At 39.6% G+C, this 21,775-nt stretch overlaps 1 protein-coding gene across 1 annotated transcript in view; it reads left to right on the top strand.

The window, feature by feature from the left end:
* The window catches only part of cadps2 (Ca++-dependent secretion activator 2), a 271,647-nt gene that overhangs the window by 100,167 nt on the left and 149,705 nt on the right, over positions 1–21,775 (top strand). Inside the window, exons 4-6 of the mRNA XM_084733727.1 lie at positions 13,859–13,939; positions 14,991–15,224; positions 16,542–16,663. Coding sequence (XP_084589853.1) covers positions 13,859–13,939; positions 14,991–15,224; positions 16,542–16,663 — 437 coding nt within the window. The remainder of the gene's footprint in view (positions 1–13,858; positions 13,940–14,990; positions 15,225–16,541; positions 16,664–21,775) is intronic.

Below are 21,775 nucleotides of genomic sequence, written 5' to 3'. Positions count from 1 at the left end.
CTTCAAATCAGATGTTAACAGTGTCTCTGGCACATGTCCAACTACAGAGAATTGTCACAGTTTTTACCCCCTTTTAGCTCCTGATTTTGGATTTATGGCACATTAAGGTTGTACTAGATGTTATTTTTTGTATTTTAAACTTCTATTTATGTTCTCAAATGAACCTCCGATTGCCTGTCATCATTTTTGAAGACATCATTATGGGCGGTGTGCATCTCACTGACTGAGACATCATTTTTAAATAGCCAACATATACAGTATGATATGATTCAGTCCTGTCATGATGCGAGGTGTGAATCTTTACATATTTGAAGGGTTCTAGAAGGCAGCAAGAAGAAATCCTGATAATTTTACTAAATCCAGTAACAGTAGAGACAGAGAGAAGGGGACATTATAGTGGTGTTAATATCTTAGCATGAATATTGTGTGTAAATGAGATCCTGCGGCCTAAATGAGAATCTATGAACAAACCTAAAACTGTTTAAAAGTCACTTTTGCTGTAAGATGATCAGCTGCTCTGTTTCATGTGAGGAGTGCTGTGGCTTTGATTGAATTTGACCGTGTAGAAGAGGTGGGGTGTGGCGGAACAGTGATGCTACGTGTTACCTGCTCTCACAGTGACGTGACGTCTCTGAGGGTCGGCACGCTTTGTTTCTCATCTTTCTTATAAGAACCCAAACTTATTGCACGCCTGTGTTTAAAAATTGCAATACACTTTCTTTACAAAACAATAAAAAAAAAAAAAAAAAAAAAATCCATCCATCCTATTTCCTTTGGATGTAGAGATCAGCACTGAAACTCTAAAACCATTTTGTCAGAGGATGATTTCAGCAGACTGCAGCATTAACACCAAAGAATCCTTCAGTGTGTCAGGATCAAATCTGTCAGATTGAACTTTCTCTGAGTGCTCACCGGTTTCTTTCCCTCTGGAACAGCTCACTTAGACTGTCAGACTTGGGCACATTCTGCTTTCTGCCACCGAACAATTACGTTTCAACCACACCTTCCCACATTAAATATAACAAACGTATCTATTATCCTCTTCTCAATCTGCTGACGCTGCCAGGTCAGGCTCTGCTGTTTTCAGCGTGCAGGTTGCAGCTCAGAGGTTGTTTTTGATTCCCGAGGACTTTGAAAACATAGATAGCAGACGCAGTGATGTTGCCTGAAGCAAGCAACCAATGGCAGGAGTTGTTGAGTCAGACTTGGAGGGGATTACTTGACGACCAAAAAGGGTTTTAATATTAGGGCTGCACAACTGATAAAACAAAAACAATAACAAAAAATAACAATAAAAATGTAACATTGTCAATATTTTTTAAAGGAAAAAAATCAAAATTTACTGATTCCAACATCTTAAATGTGAATATTTTCTGGTTTCTTAACTCTTTATCTAATATCTTTGGGTCGTGGACAAAACTGGACATTTTAGGACGTCATCTTGGGCTTTGGAAAACACTGGTGGACATTTCTCACAGTTTTCTATCATTTTATAGACCAAAGAATAAACCAATAAATCAAGAAAATGATCAACAGGTGAATAGACAATCAGATTAATCATCATTTGCAGCTAACAGTCATGGGGAGCTGCTGTCAGACTGTGTCTCTGCTGGAAAGACGGGGAGTCCTTTTGTTTATGTCTCTTTTAGAGAGTCACAGTTCTTCTGTGAGAGGTTCTCTGGTGTGTGTCTGTGAGAAATGTCAGTAGATAGTCATACCCCGCTGCTGCAGTTTACGTTACCGTTGGTCAGCCTTGAATATCCTGTTCGCTCTGAACGTAGCAGAGTTATCTGCAGGGCCGAGTGTTGTGTTTCCTTCCCGCGGCATGTCGTCATTTTTCCACTGCTGTTTATCAGAGCTGCAAATGCTAACCCTTTGCACGGCAGCTAATATGAAATAAACCTTTGACTCTTTCCTATTTTGTCACAGGTGGCATGAGAGAATTCAGCTGAACTGAACTTTCAAATCCAAGCAGCCAATTTTGAGCAGAAAAAGCAATTTCTGTGCTGCGGTTGACTTGCTGATAGTGAAGCTGTTATATACAGATTAAAAAAGCGTCAGAACCAGGGGAGGCTGACGTGGTAATTTTCAAAAAAGATCTCTAATAAAATAACACATTTACTGGGAACAGAGGGGGAGGATAAAAATACAAACTGCAGAGAGGTGAGTGAGGCTGACAGAGGTGTGCTCTTCTCTTCGGTGATGGAAAAGATGGAGGGAGATAAAAATAGAAGAGAGGAGGAACTACAGCTGTGGAGGGAGGGAGAGTCCAGGTGTTCACATCAGCTGGTCTCTGAGGATGAGCAGCAGTTACAGTCCAGTGTGTGTGTGTGTGTGTGTGTGTGTGTGTGTGTGTGTGTGTGTGAAGATATTTATTCCATTATGACGTGGAAAGACTTTAATGCAGCAACACTGAGTATTACACAAGAGAAGTAAAAGAAAAGAATCAGGAAACATTTTCTCTCTACAAGTTCAGTGGAGAGTTTCACTGCAAATTACTTGTTTAGTCTGTGAAAACTTTTAATGAAGTTTTGGGCAGGAGCATTACTCCACTGAAAATTAAAGTGGTGTCCGCTAAATTCACAAGTCCTGGCTGAAACAATTTATTGATCGGTGGGAAAGAGTCAGAGAGCATCAGGGAAAATAAAAACAGGCTGTGAGGAGTGTAAACTAGGGTCCTAAACTATGAGCACTTTCCTTAATCAATCATTGGTAATTGGTTATTAAAAATAACATAAACATTTTGATTATACCAAACAATGTTAAATGTGTTTTCCCCATCAGTCAGAGCTTTATTCCCACAACATTTCACATATTCTGTGACAGCCGTACAAAACCTGTGAGACGTATATAAATATGTAGAGCTGCAACCATTAATCGATTACTCATCAATTTATTAAATTAGTTGCCAACTATTTTGATAATCAATGAATGTGTTTGTGTAATTTTTTAAGAAAAAAAAGCCAAAATTCTCTGATTTCAGCTTCTTAAATCTGAGTATTTTCTGGTTTCTGTGCTCCTGTCTGACAGATATTGAATATCTGATCACTGATCAACACTCTCTGACAGTTTATGGACCAAACAACGAATCCATTAGAGGAGAAAATGATCTGCAGATTGATCAATAATGGAAATAATCATTTCAGAAAAGACTGACAAGATTGTGACAAGATTAATTAATTGATTAATAATTAAAAAAAAAAAATACTTGCACATCAGATAACATGTCAAACAGGTAAAAGTGCCAACTGTCACTGGATTCCTTTGATACCAAAGGAAACTTAAAAACATGACAATTCTCAGGAAAGTTTTTAAGTTATAAGGAGTGTTTTTTTTCTATGATTTATAAGCACATATATGGATATGACTGGCTGGGGGAGCAGATCTCAGTCCCAACTTCTAAAAAAACATGTCCCTCCTAATAAATTATGTAATTGAAAATATATATTTAATAGAAGCTGATGTCACTTTTGAAACAATTCACACGTACACAAATTTGTTTTAGGTTTTGTTCGTGTGGTATAAACGTGTGGTAAACACGTCATCACAGGATGTTTAATGATAATAATGTCTTGGTGATGGTGTGAATACATTTTTTATTGTGAAAAAATTTATCTCTACCATAAAACACCTGCTTTCAGAGTGGAGTTGGTTTAACAGAAGGCATTTTAATGTGAATAATTCACATAAATTGAGTGAACCTACCTTCTAATAATGAACCTTGTAAACAACAAATTGTTTTCCAAGGAGCTGTCACAGCGATGTTTTCTTCAGCCATATTACTTTCTCTGTTTCTGCGGAGCGTTGAACGCCACACTCAGAAAATCCACTGTTTTTATTCTGCCTGCCGACACTTTTAACTCCCACTTCATACTTAAGTTTGAAAGCACAACATAATTAAAACACTGAGTTGTAGTCTGACAGTGAACCACAGGGCAATGTGTAATTAAAGTGCAGAGCGGAGTTGTGATGATGGCACAAATACAGTAATGTAATTTAGCCCATTACATTAACATCTTCTGCGATAAATCTAAGGATCCGCCGTGAAAGTGTTTTAATTTTTGGGTGCCATTAATGACAGGATCGGTGACCCGCCTCCTCTGGTCTACACTACATCTACTGAGTGTCATTGAGAAAAACACTGAATCCCTTTCTGTATTATTGGGGCCTTTACAGATGTGACAGTTACCCATGATGCAATGGGCACTAACAAGCCCCCATACCATCACAGCTGCTGTCTTTTGAACTTGGGGGTAACGATCTGGATTTCCTCTTGAGCCTGGAGGACACGACGTCCATGATTTGTGAAAACAATCTGAAACGTGGACTCGTCAGACCACAGCAGACTTTTCCTCTTTGCGTCCGTCCATCTCAGATGAGCTCTGGTCCAGAGAAGTCTGCAGTGTTTCTGGATGTTGTTCATATTTGTCTTTCTCTTTGCATGGTAGAGTCTTAACTTACATTTGTAGATGCAGAGACAAACTGTGTTTACTGACAACAGTTTTCCAAAGTGTTCCTGACTCCATGTAGTATCCTTTATACAATGATGTGGGTTTTTAATGCAGTGCTGCTTGAAGGGTCAAAGGTCACAGACGTTTGACACAGATGACTGAGCCTTTTGAGGACACCCCTTTAAAAAACAGTCATGATACTGTCACCTGTTACCAGCTCACCTGTTCACTTGTTTTTCTTCAGCATTCCACAGTTTTCCCAGTTTTTTGTAGTCTTTTGTCAAACTTCTCTGTGCTTTGATAGCACCATTGTACCAAAGCATTTCTATTGAGTGTTTTTTGACAGATGCCACACAGTCTGAACAAACCAGAGTGCATCTGAAGTGCATCAAAGAGGTTTGTTGTGAACGCAGCTTGTTTAATCCAGCATTTCTGGTGGGTTTTTTGGTCCACTTGATCCTTTTCTCCGTGGATGTTAGAGCCTAAAATGGGGGTGTAGACAGCTGTGGAGGAGGTCAGCTGATTTCTGTCTTGGTTCTGTCTACGTGTCGTCTTTGATTAGCTGCAAGAGGCAGGTAGATGAAGCTCTAATAAATTAGCAGCAGCTCCAGGCTGCTGCTGTGCCTTCGGCAGTGACAGGAAGCTTTGTGATTCTGTCTGAAAACCTGCTGTCTGCCCCTGAGCTGCTCTCTTGGTGTTTTATTTTCCTCTCAGTTTCTCTTGTGCTGTTTGAACTAAATCTCCACATCTTTTGTTTTTCTGTATTTTTCCCACCATTGTCCTTTTGTTCTTTCTCGCCTGTATCTGACAGCAGCGTGTAACGTTTCTCTGTTAGTCTTTCATCTTTTTGTCAGAAGAGACGTCCTTGACACTTAACTGCTTGAGTATAAATGCTAATGTTAATCATTTGCCTCGTTGTTTTCTATTTGTACCATTTTTAAATATTTTTATTACAACAAAGCAAGATCAGTTTTCTTTAATTTGACTGTAGTTCTGCACTTTTGTCATTAACAATGTCTGATTTCAGTCTTAGTATCAGTATTAGCATGAACTCACGCTAATTAGTACCCAAACAACCCTGAGCTAAGGTCTGTTTAATTAAATAAAAAAGTTTTACTTTAGTTAAGACTTCAGCTGGTCCTGGAGATTGTTTCTGTAGGAACTATCCAATCAGAGAGCTTCAGGTTCTGTTGCCGTGCAGCTTAGGATCGACGAGGTTAAAAGTTAATGTTTGTAGAACGTGTTGGATCATTTTTAGAAGTTTGAATCATTTCATTTTATTTTTGTTTTGTTTATTTCTGCTTGATGAAGCTTTGTGAGCGTTACAGAGTTTATTTCGGTATTTCTTCCAGAACTGAGCAGCACGGTGCCGGATCATGCTGAGCTGGTTCCACATCATTTAATTTCAGCACTTGAACAGTCACTTGCTGTTTATGCCTTTTGTCACTGTGAAAAACACTGAGACATTGCTAATGCACCATAAATTACAGTAACTTGAAGGCCACGGAGCCGTCGAACTTGTTTCAAAACGTGCTTTTACATTTTCCTATAACCTTTTATACCTTCTATAGTAAATAAAAAAATTTGGCCCATTTATATTCAGGTATGTTATGCAGAGTGACTACAATTTCAATCATCCAAAAAATGTATTACCAATTTTTGAAACTGTAATTGATTGTCTTTAACCAATTAAGATAAGTACTGTGTATAATTTAAATATTAATTTATCAAAACACTCTAAAGAAGTTAAACTCATTTTCTGAACTTTTAGTTGATAATTTGGCCATGCATAATGAACGCTCACGCTCATAAAATTAAAAATCACCCAGTTCAAGAGTTTGATGTTTGTGATGCGTTCGCTGCTTCTGAGGTTCTCTTGAGTTCAGCACATGAAATAAATGTAGGAGATGACATGACGGTGCATTCACAATCAAATTTACCTCCAGTTTCTCTCCTTCCTCCTTTCTTTTTACATTCATGGGATGAAACAGCTTCAGCATAAAGGTGAGATCTTAAAAGAAAGTGACAGTGAATGAATCCAAAATATTTGGTTCTAGAAGCTTGTTAATGTAGTGATTGTACTCACAGGGCTAGTTGGTGAGTTGGCTGCTTCTGTTTGCTTTCCCTTGGTATTCTGTTCATTTGTTTCAGTTTAAAAGTTATTGAAGAAGGAAATACAATTCTCCAAGCTAGCAAGCTAACAGTCATGTATAGGGATGCACCAGTTAACCGGCCGGAGACCAGAACTGGACCGTTTTCAGTGTGACTGGCCCAGACCGGTGACTGGTATATCCGGTTCTGTACCACCTGCATTCACACACATGCTCCACACAATGGTCACATCATGTACACAGTGAAACAGACTGTCACTGATCACAACCACGGACACTCAAGACACACACTTGCATGAGATCAGTGTGAGCGATAGATTCCAGGAACTGGATAAAGAGAAGACAGAGAGTCTACAAGGAGACGCAGCAGCATTAAGTGTAAACATGGAGCACAAATTACAACAAATTCCACTCATGCAGATTAGACTCACCACAGTGTGTTCTTGAAGGAAAAAGTGGCCAATTTGGGTGTCGAGTCAGTGTTGATGGAAATTGAATTCAGTGTGTGCTACATTAACCAAGAAAGCACCAGCAGTGCCTACAAGCACCAAGATGCATTGCTTCTGACGCCATGTTGCCGTGTGTCACCACCGTAGCCTATAGCTATTACTTTGCTATCACCATGACATCACTAAATACAGGAAGAACAATAGATTTTCTCGCTTGCCATCGACACCTGTCTGGACATCCACATGAAAACTGGTAACCTTTTAAGCAGTTGCACCACCTCCAAAATTCACTTAGTATTCAGTTGGAACCTCGAAGGTCCCTGTTCTGCAGCTCAGTGGGTTCAGCAGGGCACCGACTCTGTCTGACCTTCCTCTGTGTGTTCTGAACTCAGTCTAACATTCTGATGTGTGAATTTCACCTCCCTGACATGTTGACATGCTGCAGAGACTTTAACATCATTGTATGAAGGTTGGTTGTCATAGAAATGCTCTGTGAGGCAGAATGAGAGGCTGCCAACAAAGACCACATAATAGAAGTCATGGTAACAAAACCAGCATGTACTCTGATCTGTGTGTGTGTGTGTGTGTGTGTGTGTGTGTGTGTGTGTGTGTGTGTGTGTGTGTGTGTGTGTGTGTGTGTGTGTGTGTGTGTGTGTTTGCTTGTTAATTTTAGCACATGCAGCCAAACTGTGGGTGTGTCAGTGATTCTCTCTATCATCCGCTTACAGGGGAGGCAAATTAATCAACTGAAGCTCTAATGAATTTCAGATCTATTAAATGCTGTTTCTGTAAATAGAAATTCTTCTGGAGACGTCGAATGTGTGTGAATTCATTCGTCTGTATCAGAATCTCACTTCCCGACCCTTTGAAAGTCTGGTAGAGAAAGTTCAGTCCCTCCTGTTTTTATCACTTGAGAGCTCATGTTGTTTTTGGACTTGAATAATATTATTTTCAGTTTATTTCAGTGTTTTGCACCAACAGCACATTATAATCTAATCAAATCTGTGCAGGTCCTAGTTTTGGATCTCCAGCTATTCAGGCTTTGTTTAGTCCAGAATTTTTTGTTTTTTCTTAGCCTGTTTGGTCCTTTTATTCATGGATGTTATAGTAGGGCTGAGCAATTTATCAAAATTTTATCAAAATCACAATTTACTACTGGTGTACTGCTGTTTTCAAATTGCAGGAGGTGCAATATTTGTTAAAAACAGTTTTTTCTTTGTAAAATTATAGTGATGCTGCAGAGATGCAATGGTCTACACATCAGATTCTGCAGACTTTCTACAGATTTTCATCATCAATTAATCTGTCAGGCATTTTTATGATTGATTGATCAGTTGTTTGGTCTATAAAATGTCAGAAAATGTTGATCAGTCCTTCCCAAAGTCCAAGACAACATCCTCAGATGTCTCGTTTTGTCCACAACTCAAAGATATTGAGTTTACTGTCAGAGAGGAGGGGCTGAGGGGCTGCAATCAGAGAACAACTAAATGATTAATCAACAAATCATTGCAGTTCTGTATCGTTTGGTGCAGATCGCTTCAAAAATCATCAATCATCAATCATCAATCATTTTTTCAAAGATGCTATGTTATAGCCAAAAACGGGGGCCTGCACAGCTGTGGTGGGAGGGGGGGGGGGTCACTTGTTTTCTGTCGTACTCCAGCTCCAGCTGTTTGAAGTATATCATGCAGCTCCAACATACATTTATTTATTTAATTTTATTTCTTTGCATGCAGGATGTTTCACTTGTGTCATTAGCTGCTGTTATTTCGTGATCTGGTTTTTAAACCTCTTTGTGTAACGAAGCTACTGAAACGTGTCGTACAGACAGTTTGATTAGTGGTGGACAGACTGTGAGTTCTGTTATCTCAGAGCGGTTAATTAGATTTGAGTGTAATTAACCGGAGACACAACCAGGAATGCAAAGTAACACGCTCAGCGGTTGTTTTTCTGACCACAACAAGTTAATCACACTGCTGAATGACACAGACAAACACAGGCAAACTGCGTCTGGGTAACACTTCATCATCAAGTATCTTGTAGGAATTAACTGAAAAAAAAATATTGATGAATCAGAACCCGTTTTTAAATCTGCAAAGTTAACCAAAAGAAAGAAAAGTCCTCAAACAAAGCAATGTGATGAGGTGAGCAATGACAAAAGAAACTTTGCTGTTTTAAACAACCATGGGGGCCATTCCAACATTTTCTAAACGTTTACTAGATGCACTTGAATGCACCATGAAGTTCCTGTCAGCTCCAGTGCACTTTGCTGTGTAAAGTGATGTAGATTTCAGAGTTAACGAGGTGCACCTGAATACACCATGAAGTCCTTTTCCCTGTGTGTTTGTGTGTTAAAGTGCAGCACAGAGAGCAGTGGACAGAAGCATTCACCCACGAGTGCAGATTTACTCACCAAACAGAAAACCTACCTGCATTTGATGCATTAAAAATCAAAAATGTCTAAAATGAATCTTTTCCAGCACTGTATTTATAGTTGATATGCTACAGACTACATAACAGAGTGATAGACTCTTATTATATGAAGTATAAATACCTCTTGACCTTTACCAACACTCAGAGAACATGATAAACACTCAGCGGGTGGTAAGTAAACAATGGTAACACTGAACTTAAAAGATCTAGCAGAACTTTTGACCTGTAAATGTCACTGTGACACTTCACTCCTTCTTCCTTCCTCACGTTGTTGAATAAACGAGGACTCTGTGATCAGCAGACGTCATCATCATCATCGTCGTCTGCAGAGTGACTTAACATGTCAGAGCCTCGGCAGTCTGCACACAGATCCACACCACCACGCTTCTGCTCTGATAGATTTTGTCGACTGTCAGCAGAAAAGAAATAAAACAAATAGCTGGTCAGATAATCCATGAACAAATCTCCATCTCTCTGCAAATTAATGATGACAGACGTCAGGTCTGACAGGAAGTGGAAGCATGAGCTGATGGTGATGATGTTATTTTATTAAATATTATTACTCTGTAAACTGTGGGAACCAGCAGGATGGGATGTTGATGCTGTTGTGTTACTCATCATTATTTCCTTGCTATCTAAAATCACAAACTCACACAAAGCCAATGTGCATCATGGGTCAATTCTTCAGTCAGACTCTGGTTTAGAACTGGAGTTGGTCACCAGGCAGTGCAAAGCTGCCAAGGACGGGTAAAATGAGGAGGTTTCCTGCTTCCTTTCACCCTAAAAAACACATCTAAACAACTTTAAAGAATCTTTTCAGGGATCCAAGGAGCTCCAAACATGAAGAGGGCTGCAGTCACTGAGTCGCTGAGGTGAACAGGTGATGAAGCGTTTGCAGGAAAGAGCCACAGGCCGCCAACATCAGTCCAGGAAAAGACAGGGACCTGAGAAGTCTCAAAGCAGAAGATCTCAGTTGTGGCTCCTGTTTGATTTTTAGTTCAGAATTTGGCTCCTCTGCGTTTTTTCTCTTCAGCTGCAGGTCTTCATAACTCCTCAGTGTGACTAAAGGAAGTTTTCATTCCCTGTAAATGAGACACTGACGGCTGATTTTTAACTGATTCTCTGGGACCGTTTTGGTGCAGGCTCAAATTAAACAGCTTATCTGTTCTCAGTGTTATCGGCTCTGAAGGTTCCACTTGTCTCTTTGGCTTCAGGCCAGTTTCCATCAGAGCCGTTTTATCTCCGATTGTCATTTTAGACGCCTCGGCTCATCACAGATTTGTGAGACGAGGCGCCGTTTTCTGCCAAGTAAGCAAACCTCGTTCAGTTTTAACTCCGCTTTCATCTTCTCTTTGAGTCTCGCTGACATCAAGTTTAACAGGCGACTTTTTTGGCTGATCCTCCTGCTCAGTGTGAAGCTCTCAAACAGCACAGCCACCAACGATGGTGAACGTGGGTTTTATCAGAGTCAGAGCCACTTCACTCTCACCTCCATCTATTTCTTGTTTTAGTAATGAATTTATACCAGTTTATACATTACAGCCTGAGAGCCAGATTATTTTCACATCTGGGAATTAAGATTTATTTTAACCAAACCAGAGTTGATGATTATTGAATGTTTACAGTTTACAGAGTTAACAAGGTAATTAAAGCTTGTCTTAGTTTTGTAAAAGAGAGAAACTTGAATTCAGAAGGGGGATGATGGTATTTTTCTCTTTCTATTAAACATGTCCTTTCTTGATATTTCATTTTGTTTGTTCTCTCACAGTTTGCACACGTCTCCCAGCTTTCATCTCATTGCATTTAACCATAGCTGTCTTGTCTTTTTGACTGAAAGTGGCAGCTGGTATGCGATAAAACATTTACTTCAAGTCTGACACCCAACAACATGGCGAGATAAACATTTTTACTTTGTTATCCAGCCTACGGCTCTGAGGTGATTCGTGTTTGCCGTGTAACTCGGTGAAACACAGATGAAGCGTCAAGTATCGGCTTGGAAAAGACACGTGGACAAAACAAAGTAGAGTTACAGGATCCACCTGCATTACATATTTAGTGTTACCTATGACACTGAGGAGACAAAGGGGTGGATAAAATGATGACTGTGTGCAAGCACTGTGCAACACTTATTGCTCGCAGTAATACTTCCAGTCTGATGATCTATTTACCAGACATCACCCGAATGCCTCTGCTGACAGCTCGAGGAGGAGAGAGTCGGGTTGCAAAGAGCAGCTCCCTCTTCACCCTCGTCTTGCAGAAAAACATGAAAATACAATGAGCAGAGCAGAGTTGTTCTGAACCACTTTGTTTTTGACCTTAGTCTATAATGTCACAGTTTTTATATTACAATAGCAAAGCTGCAAGTTTTGTTTGCACTAATTAGACAACATATTGTTTTAATTAAGGTTTTAAAATGACACTTTGGAGTAAAAGTCTCTGTTTAATGAGTGTAACACAGTTGCTTCAAGGTGATAATGGTGAGGGGAATTTAACCGAGGCTTGTTAAACCGCCGTTAAAACACACTGTGGGTTTACCACTTGCCTTTGTTTGACAGTTTCTGGAGCCAGAAAATCCTTATCCGGGCCGAAGGGTTGAAGCCTCAGTAGACTTTGGGCACTTAGTTCGGTGCTCTCACACAGTTGCCAACTAAGGCAAACACACAGTAAACATGACTCTTTTTAAGTCTTAAGACAGAAGTTTCCAACCTTTTCCAGCTCCAGCCATTTAAAACAAAGAGTTTTGCTGCTGTAGGGTAATTTTTATCGGTGACAGACAGGGATGTCAGTGGTTTCAGGTGTTTGCAATCACTGCTGCATACAGGGGCAGCATGATTTGTGATATGCGATACGATCAGTTGAAACGATCCATTTTGCATTACAGTTTTCACTGTTCACTGAAAAAAACTTATTAAAAACTTGATGATGTGATACTTATTGAGGTTTGAAACAAACATGTTTTCTTTAATCTGGAAAACAAGATTTTTAGTCCAGGTCTTCTCTGCATCACTGCAGCGCCTCATAATAATACTGTTTGCTTATGCGTTTTTCCTTTTTCAAAACATTTGGTTCTGGTTCTGCAATTTGGATGTTGCACTTGACCATATTGTGCAGCCCTGCTTCATATGTTGCTGAGTGTGAATCTTATCAGTCATGTCTGGCCTGCACCCAAACACCACCTGCACCATAACTGTGTGTTTGAGAAGGAACCATAAGTTTCTAATATTTCTTAGCCCCCTCACTAGCTTACTTCACAGAAGTTTTTTATGAATACAGCTGTGCTGAATGTCAGTGTGAAATTAACTTTAGGCTGAATTGGGGTGTTTTCCCAGTTATGTCAGTACTATAAGTTGTACTGTCCTGTGAAATCAAGGTTTATGAAGTTCAAAGGTCATGCAACGCAGTTTAACCCAGTGGTTTCCCACCTTTTTTTCCTTGGAGCTCCCCCTCCTCTTGTATTCAAAAGAGTTGACAACCCTCAAATCAGCACACGAACACACACAACAAATGAATGAGTCACTAATATAAAAGCTTTGCTGTCAGAATTTAACATCAGTTATAATTATTTCCATTCTTAGATCCTTTGTCTTTTATAAATGTCTTATTTCTGGAATAAACGTCACATTTTTTTTTTTGTTTTAAAAAGCAGCAGACAGAGGAGCTTTTACACTCTCATCTTTACTGAAAGAATAATAATGATTCATTTTCACTGAAGCTCAGAGGTCACAGAGATATGGACCATTAGGTACCTTGCTATTTTTCAGTGAGGACAAAAAAATGCATCTTTTTAAATAGTTGTGTATCCAGAGTTTTGTATAAATTGTGATTTTAGTTAACATACAAATCTCATTCTGACCGTTTCAGAGCAGACGAAGCCTCAGGGACTTCCTGTGATTTATTTAAACTTTTTAAATCTTAACTTGATTTGACTTAATCTCTGAGATTGTAGAAGTGGATCCTGTTGTCTTTCTAGCTACAGAAAAATAAAATGGTTAAGACAGAAGTTTGGAGTTTTCCCATTCATTTCAATACAGTGTGAGTTTCCTTGAGCAGCATCTGGTGGACATCTGAGGAACTGCAGCTGAACAACCTTAACTCTTTCTCAGCTACTTTCCAAAAGTAAACAATCATGATTGAATATGTCTCTTCTGTAATTGGTCGAGAGGCACTTTGTCCTCATCCTGATGAAGTGGTTGAACCTTTAACTTCAGACCCTTACGCCTGATTGGCTAATTACCGTCGGCGATTATCGCCTCAGCTGCTGATTAGTTAATCAATACACAACTGAGCTTCCTTAACGTCCACTTCTCCTGCTGTGCCTCTCCTTCACATTTTGATTGTTTTACTGATTCTGCAGCTCTCTGATTGGCCGACTGATGAAACTCTTTTTCGTTTTTTTGTTTTTTCTCTCTCTCAGCTGGACAACGTGGACGAGCAGGCGGCTCAGATCCGCAGAGAGCTGGATGGAAGGTTACAGCTGGCAGAGAAGATTTCCAGGGTGAGAAACACACTTTATTTTCAACAATGAAAGCTCATCATGTCATAATGAGATGTGCTATCTATTTTTATTAGTTTAAAAATATAATGTGAAAGCTGTCTCTTGTTGACAAACTGGCAGAGAATTCTTACCAGTTCTGCGGAGCTTTTGGTTCTGTTGGTTCAGTCTCAAGTTTTCATCAAACAAGTTCTGATAAACCCACCGTACATCTGTCAGCAGCCAACAGCAGACAGACAGACACACAGAGATGAGCCGGTGAAGAAAGTTTAACAGCTCAAAAGTTAGATATTTTTCTGATGAACTGGTGGAGAAGTAGAAGAAAGTAAGCAGCTGCTCATATAATACATCAGATGTTTTGTGTTTACAGCTTGTTCTGCTGCCCTGAAGTGGAAAAAAAATCAATTAATGCATCTTTGAAGCAGTACTCAGCTTTTTTTCTCCTAACCACACGAAACTCTATTTGTATCTTCCTCATAAGACCCAAACTTTACAATATTATATTAAGGTATTACACAAAAAAGGGGAAATTATGCCAAAAATATGATCCTACCTCTTTTCACTCTATTGGCAGTGTAAGGAAACACATCTTAAAGGGACAGTTCAACCCAAAATCAAAAACACATATTTTCCCTCTGGCCTGTGATGCTATTTATCTATCTGGAGTTTTTTGGTCTGAGTTGCAGAATTTTGCAGATATCAGCTGTAGAGACGTCTGCCTTCTCTCCAATATAACGAAACTAAATGGCACAAGTCCTGTGGTTCTCAAAGTGCAAAAAATTACTTTTGAATTCTCTCCAGAAATCATGACCGGTTACTCAGGATCATCCACAGACCTTGTTGTGATCAGTTTCATGTAGGAACTACTTTCTTTCTGCAGTAGAATCTACTGGAACTACCTTCTTTCTATTCTTATATGAAGGTGTTCACAACAAGGTCTGTGAATTATCTCGAGTAACAGATTTTGGAAAGAGACCTTGGTTGGAAGTGCGCGGTGATGTTAAGAAAAACCATTGTGTTGATGACAAACTGAGACTGTGCCTCCGTCCTGCAGGAGAGGAGATACCCAAAGTTCGTCTCCGCGGACATGGAGCCTCTTTACGTGGAGGAGCTGCGTTCGTCGGTCAACCTGCTCATGGCGAACCTGGAGAGTCTGCCGGTGTCCAAAGGAGGCCCGGACTTCAAACAGAAGCTCAAACGCTCCTCCATGAACAACTCCTTCCTGGACATGGGAGACGAGGGAGACATCCTGTCCAAGTCTGACGTCGTGTTGTCCTTCACTCTGGAGGTCTGTGTGTGTGTGTTTAACTGCTGAAACTGGTTTGTCATCACTCGACATGTGACAGTTAATTTAGTTTATTTGTTGAGAAGAAATAAAGAGATAATGAGGAAGAAATTCATAAAATCCTTTCAGCACATTAATATTCAACAGGTTAGCTGTTTGTTAAGAAATTATTAACACCAGTCTTGATCATTTCTTAATACTTTAAGTATGATGGTGTATTAGAAAAAAGAAAATAATAAAGCTGGGTGAGGCGCATTATTTTTCAAGAAAAAAAGAAAAAAAAATCAGAATTTCCAAAATGAAAGTCATTAATTTATGAAAAAAAAAAACTCACAAAGTAACAGACAAAACCCTCAGATTTTCTCTAAGTTTAGAATGGTAACTTTATGAGAAAGAGTTCACAAAATTACAAAAGAAAGAGTTTGAAGTAGTAAGTAAATTTACAAATTTACAAGAATAACCTTAGATATTCTCTGAATTAAAAGTGTTAAAGTTATTAGAAAAAAAAAACAGATGTTCTCTGAGTTTTAAGTGTTAAATTTACAAGATAAAACTCACAAAATTATGAGAATAAAATGATAAATTTGCAAGAAAAAAACTTAGAGATTAAAAAAGATTAGAGTCACAAATTTATGAGAAAAAAACTTTTTTTTTTTTAATGCTGTGTTATGTGCATAACAACATACTTATTTGGATGAAGTGAGCTTTTGTGCATCAGGAACTAAGGTTGGATCAAAACCTTTACAAAATGAAGAATGTGGTTTTATTTTGTCTGGTAAATTTGTGCTTTTAATCTCTGAGTATTTCTGGGATTTTTTTCTTGCAGATTTATGACTTGTCAGGACTTTATGAGTTTTGTTGTGAGTTCTTCTCGGGATATTACCTCCTCCCACGGCTCTCGTGTTTTTTTTCCTACTATTATAATAATAACTTTAGCACCTTTCAAAACAAAGTTGCTTAGAATTTAAAACAAGATCAAGTAATTCATACAGTTATAACAAATATTATCAGTGAAGAAAAAGCCATAAAGTGAGTTATTCTCAATTTGCAGCTTCTTCAGTGAGAGGACTCTCTGCTTTTCTCTGTTTCATATCAGTGTAAATTGAATATCGTTGAGTTTTGGATTGTTGATTGGACAAAACATTGGACAGACAGAAATTTAAAGATCACCTGGGACTGTTTTCTGATATTTTATAATCAGGATTTTTACTGAAGAAAATAATTGGCACAAATATCATAAAACCCAAAATGTCTGGAGGGTTTTTACTGTTTCTCAGACAAAACAAGATGCTTCTCTTTTAACCCCGTTGGTGTTTTCAGATTGTGATCGTGGAGGTCCAGGGTCTGAAGTCTGTGGCTCCAAACCGGATCGTTTACTGCACCATGGAGGTGGAGGGAGGAGAGAAGCTGCAGACAGACCAAGCTGAAGCCTCCAGACCACAGTCAGTCCTACTTTTTCTCTCCTGCTTTATTCAGTGTCTCGGTTTGCTCTCAAAAGAGAATGAAAATTGCAGACTTTAAATTGCTCTCGCCACGTTACACTTGTGTGAAGTGCATACTGTGCCACACTTGTTTCAAACAAGTCGCTGAATGTGAAAACAGCCTTTATTGTCGAACTCACTGCACATACATTATTCTGCAGCGTGAAGGTCAAAGATTCAGGTGAAATAACAAAAGGCAAAACACATTTCTGAGTGGAGGTGGATTTAAAATAAAGAGGCAGCTTTGTTGAGCATTTGAACACCTCTGAATGTTACATCTTTGCTTACTTTTACAGAATGTTTCAGAATTTGAATCAGCGTTGATTCTCAAGTAAAATTTCACATGCAAGACATTTTCTTTGGCATACTGATGCATAACAATGAACACTCTACTATAAAATATAAATCTAGATAAAAGCAAGTCAATAACAAAATGACAATCTTGCCAGAGGGGAATGTCTCACAGAGTTTGTTTCTGAGGTAGCACGGGTCAGCCGCAATCTTACCTGCTCGCTTCAGCGTCCTGAGGGAGGAGTGCAGGTCTTGGAGGGATGGTGCACTACAGCCGATCACCCTCGCGGCAGAGCGAATGATACGCTGCAGTCTGCTCTTGTCCTTTGTGGTGGAGGAGGTGAGGATGAACTCAATAATGGCGATGCAGGAGTGCACCGTCTTCAGCTGCCACAGGAAGAACATCCTCTGCTGGGCTGATGGAACTGGTGTTCAGCTCCCAGGTGAGGTCCTGGGTGATGATGTTGCCCAGGAAGCAAAAGGACAGTCACACAGCTGGCAGACTTACTAAAAAAGTTGTGACAACTTGTGCTGGTGGTTAACTGATGAGAGGAGGTGAAGTGTTTTTTAGCTGCATCGCTGTACACAGAGCAATGCAGCAGCCTGGCAGGGTGTAAATGTTGCAAACAGAGTCTAAATCACCACAAATCAAAAATCTGTGATGCGAGAGTGATAGAAACACAGCACAGGTGATGCACCGCAGTGGCTGACACTGTGTTAACAAGCCTGACTGTGTGGATATCTGATGTTTTCACATTGCACATGACAAAGAAAGGCATTAAAACACAAATCTCAGCGGTAAAACACACTGATGGAGGGTGATATAGGAGTTTAGTGTGACACTGAACTGACACGATCCAGACTCCACTGGTGAAATCAGTCATTTAACCTCCCAGAACACTGAAGCTGTTGGTCTTCCACTGTTTGATTTGTTTGTTTGATTTGTGTTACTGGGTGACTGCAGTGAATCTGAGCTGTCCTCAGCACCAAAGAACAAAATCATCATCATCTACTGTAGGTAATACACTCACCATGGATAGGTACCTTGCCCCATAACAAATAATTGGAACTATCCCTTTAATGTAATGTTTTTACAGGATCAAAACAACTAACAGAAGTCATGTGTGATATTTTGAGGCTGTGGATTGATATTTCAGGTTTCTAAACATGTACAAAGTGTGACAGAAAGCTCTGAGGCTGTAATCTGTGTTGGTGCTAAAGCGACATGAACAGTGTTGAGAGCTAATACTCAGTTTACTGTGAGCTTCGTGTTTGCAGCCTGCTGAGCCTTCACTCTGCCTTCACTCTTGACTCCTATAATTGGATTATCGTCTGAGCTTTTGAAGATGAAATGAACACACAGACCTCGGTGAAAAGCCTCTGTAACACAGTTACCTGAGACTGAATCACAGCAGAACCCACATCTCTGAAATGCAAACGGCGCCGTGCGGATCGTCGACAGAAGACGACTTTATGTAACGGGGGAGGAGTGACCCTCAGCTCCCTGAAACGCCACGCTAACCTGCCCTGAGCGATGCTTCTCTCTCTTCAGTCAGGGCGGATGCAGCGAGAAGATGAGACTGTTATGTAACAGTGATGGGAGTCTCTCCTCATCACTTACAAAACATAAACACACACTGGTTTCTGAGGGAAAGTGCAGCTGAGCTCAAAGCCTCCTTCATGTCTCACTTCAGTCAGACCTCGGATGTTTTTCATTACAGCCAGTCAGAGACTGGCTCACACCTGGGACTCTACAGGAAGGAGGTTTATGTGCTGAAGCTAGACTTGTGCCCCTGTAGGGTGGCGAGACATCCCGAGAAATTCAGGAATGTCCCAATTTTCAAGGATTTGACCCAAATCCTGAATCCTGTCTTGTCTGTCCCAAAAAGTAACCCTTATTACACGCTAAGCTGCCTGTATGCTGTGGGACTTGTCTTGACTTGAGACTTGAAAGCTGAAACGTTGAGGGGAACTGACTTGGTCATTATTGTGAAAGAAACCCCTTCAGGCTCACTGGACGTTGGCTATGTTTGGTCCCTGGGACTAACTAACAAGGCTGCTGTTCCATGCAGGATCCAGCTCAGTTAATACACTCATGCTTAACATGATGTACACCGTCACACCTGGCTGGACGTTATCAGTTAGACTCAACCTGAGCTAACTTAACTGAGTCTTAGCACTTAATTTAGTTTCCCATGAGAGCCAGGTTCTCCAGTTAAGATGCATTTCCACCCAAAGTACCCAGAACTTATAGTTCCAGGAACCACCGTCCTTCCTGTCTGTAACATAACATAACATAACAATATTAATCATTGTGGGTCGCTGTTTCCAGTTTTCAACTGGATTTAGTTTCTCGGCATAAATTCTCAATAAGTCCTCACCTTAGTCATCAGTCCATCTGTTCTATGCTTTTTTTGTAACTCCATGTTGTCTTGTCAGGTAACAGTGGACAAAAAAACAAGCCAGCATTTTCAAAAATGGTGGCTGAAATGCAATGTTCAGAAAAATCATTCAGCGCTACAAGCCTCTCCTCCAAAGTTTCTGTACTTTTGGAAAGTTCTTTTCTAGTTTGGCTCATGTCCCTCTGTGTTCTGGGATTCAAGCAGCCGCCAAGGAGTGATTGAGACGTATTGACTTGGATGTTCTGAGTTTAATGTGGTAAACTTACAAGAAAGAAACTCAATTTTTTGAAAAACAAAACCTTGGACATTCTCTGAATTTAAAGTGGTAAATTTACAAGAAGAAGAAGAAACTCACAAATTTATGAGAATAAAATGATAAATTTGCAAGAAAAACACTCGTATAACAACATACTTATTTGGATGAAGTGAGCTTTTGTGCATCAGGAACTGCGAAGGTTGGATCAAAACCTTTACAAAATGAAGAATGTGGTTCTATTTTGTCTGATAAATTTGTGCTTTTAATCTCTGAGTATTTCTGAGGGTTTTTTTTTCTTGCAGGTTTATAACTTGTCAGGACTTCATGAGTTCTGTTCTGAGTTCTTCTTGGAATATTACCTTCTCCCACATAAAATATAAAACGCTAAAATAATTCATACAGTTATAACAAATATCAGCGAAGAAAAGGCCATAAAGTGACTTATTCTCAGTTTGCAGCTTCTCTTTGGAAAGACTTTATGTTTTTCTCAATTTTATATCAATGTGAGCTGAATATTTTTAAGTTTTGGACTGTTGGACTGTTGATTGGACAAAACACTGGACAGACAGAAATTTAAAGATCACTTGAGACTGTTTTCTGATATTTTATAGTCAAGATGATTAATTGGATTGTTGCTCAGACAAAAAAAGTCATTCTGAGGATGTTTTGTTTTAACCCTCTGTTGTTTTTTTCTGATTCCAGTCCAATCAATACTTTCAATATAAATTTCTGAATACTGTTGCACAACTATAAAGTTACACAGAGGCAGTAAAATGGATTTATGTTTGTTATCAAATGAGAATAGATTATATTGAGCCACAAAATAACACTTTAATAAGAAAAAAAACAAACAAGGCATAAAAAAGTGAAATACGTCACTTACAAATAAAGTAAAACATCAAAATATCTTTCCTTCTGACTTCAGGAAAAACTTTCCATCATTTCCACGGCAACATAGATGCCATTTCTATGGAAAACTGAAAATACTTTTACTTTCTTTGGCACGGCGGTGCAGCCTGCTGGCGGCTGATTGTCACTCAGGTCTGTACATTCTTGGTGGCGCTTGTTGATCACTGGATGCCCGTCGGACAGCGGGGGTCCTCACAGTAATGAGGCTGCCCTTTCACATGCCCCGACTGCTGGTGGAGAGGTTTGTGTTTTTTTTTTTTTTCCTGACAGCCGTCCGCCTGCCAGAATCACCAAACAAGAGCCAATTAGACGAGCTCACCGTCACCTGACGACCTCGCCGGTCAACAGGGATCCTCGGCTGTAAGCTCGGCTTTACTGCGGCTCCTGTAACCTTCACTGTAATTAGCCCGCAGCGCACTTTCACACCCCTCATCTTCAATAACACACCCATACACTTAATGACATCGTAGTTAACCATAATTACACAGACAACATGATTAGCTGTGATTACAACGTTGTCCAATTGCTTTGATGACTCCTGCAGTTGTAGCGTAACAGCTCCTTAATCACTGAGGACCTTTTCATTAAAAATACCTTTAATTATTTCTGGAATGTCAGGCATCTCTGACTTGAATAAAGGACCAAACCACCATTTCTGATAATTATTTTCAGATTCCTCACAGCTTTCATTAGTTGTTTCTATACAGAGTGAAAATGAGCTTGCAGAGAGGCAGCAGCGAGAAATGGTTTATAAATTAAATCTGTTACTTCTTCCATGTAAATGAACTTAAAGTCTTTTGTTCCTGTATCACCTGCTGCAGGGCTTCATTCACGAAAACTCATTTATCTCCTTCCAGAAAATGATGTAGAAACTAAATGGCCTCAGTTTCAGATGTAGCCCGGAGGGTCTGGATTGTAAACAGACTTTAAAATGAAAACGCAGCCTCGTACATTACAAACCAATGTGCCTCAGAGACAAACACAAGCTGATAATAAAGGGCAGGGAATCAACAGGGAGACACAGTTACTCAAGAGTCACAGTTAAAGCAGCAGTCCACCAAATCTGAATGTTTGAAAATTTACTCGTTAACCAGTCGTGGAGTTTGCACTTGAACTAAATCTGTGTTGATTTCATGCAGTGAAACTGAGGCCATGCTACTTTTGTGATGTCACACCCTAGTGAAAAATGTGTTTCAGACTAAGTAGTTTTCATGC

The sequence above is a fragment of the Lutjanus erythropterus genome, chromosome 13 (genome assembly GCF_056507025.1).
Source record: "Lutjanus erythropterus isolate fLutEry1 chromosome 13, fLutEry1.hap2, whole genome shotgun sequence".
Lineage (NCBI taxonomy): Eukaryota > Metazoa > Chordata > Actinopteri > Lutjaniformes > Lutjanidae > Lutjanus > Lutjanus erythropterus.
This window is presented reverse-complemented; position numbering and strand designations above follow the sequence as displayed.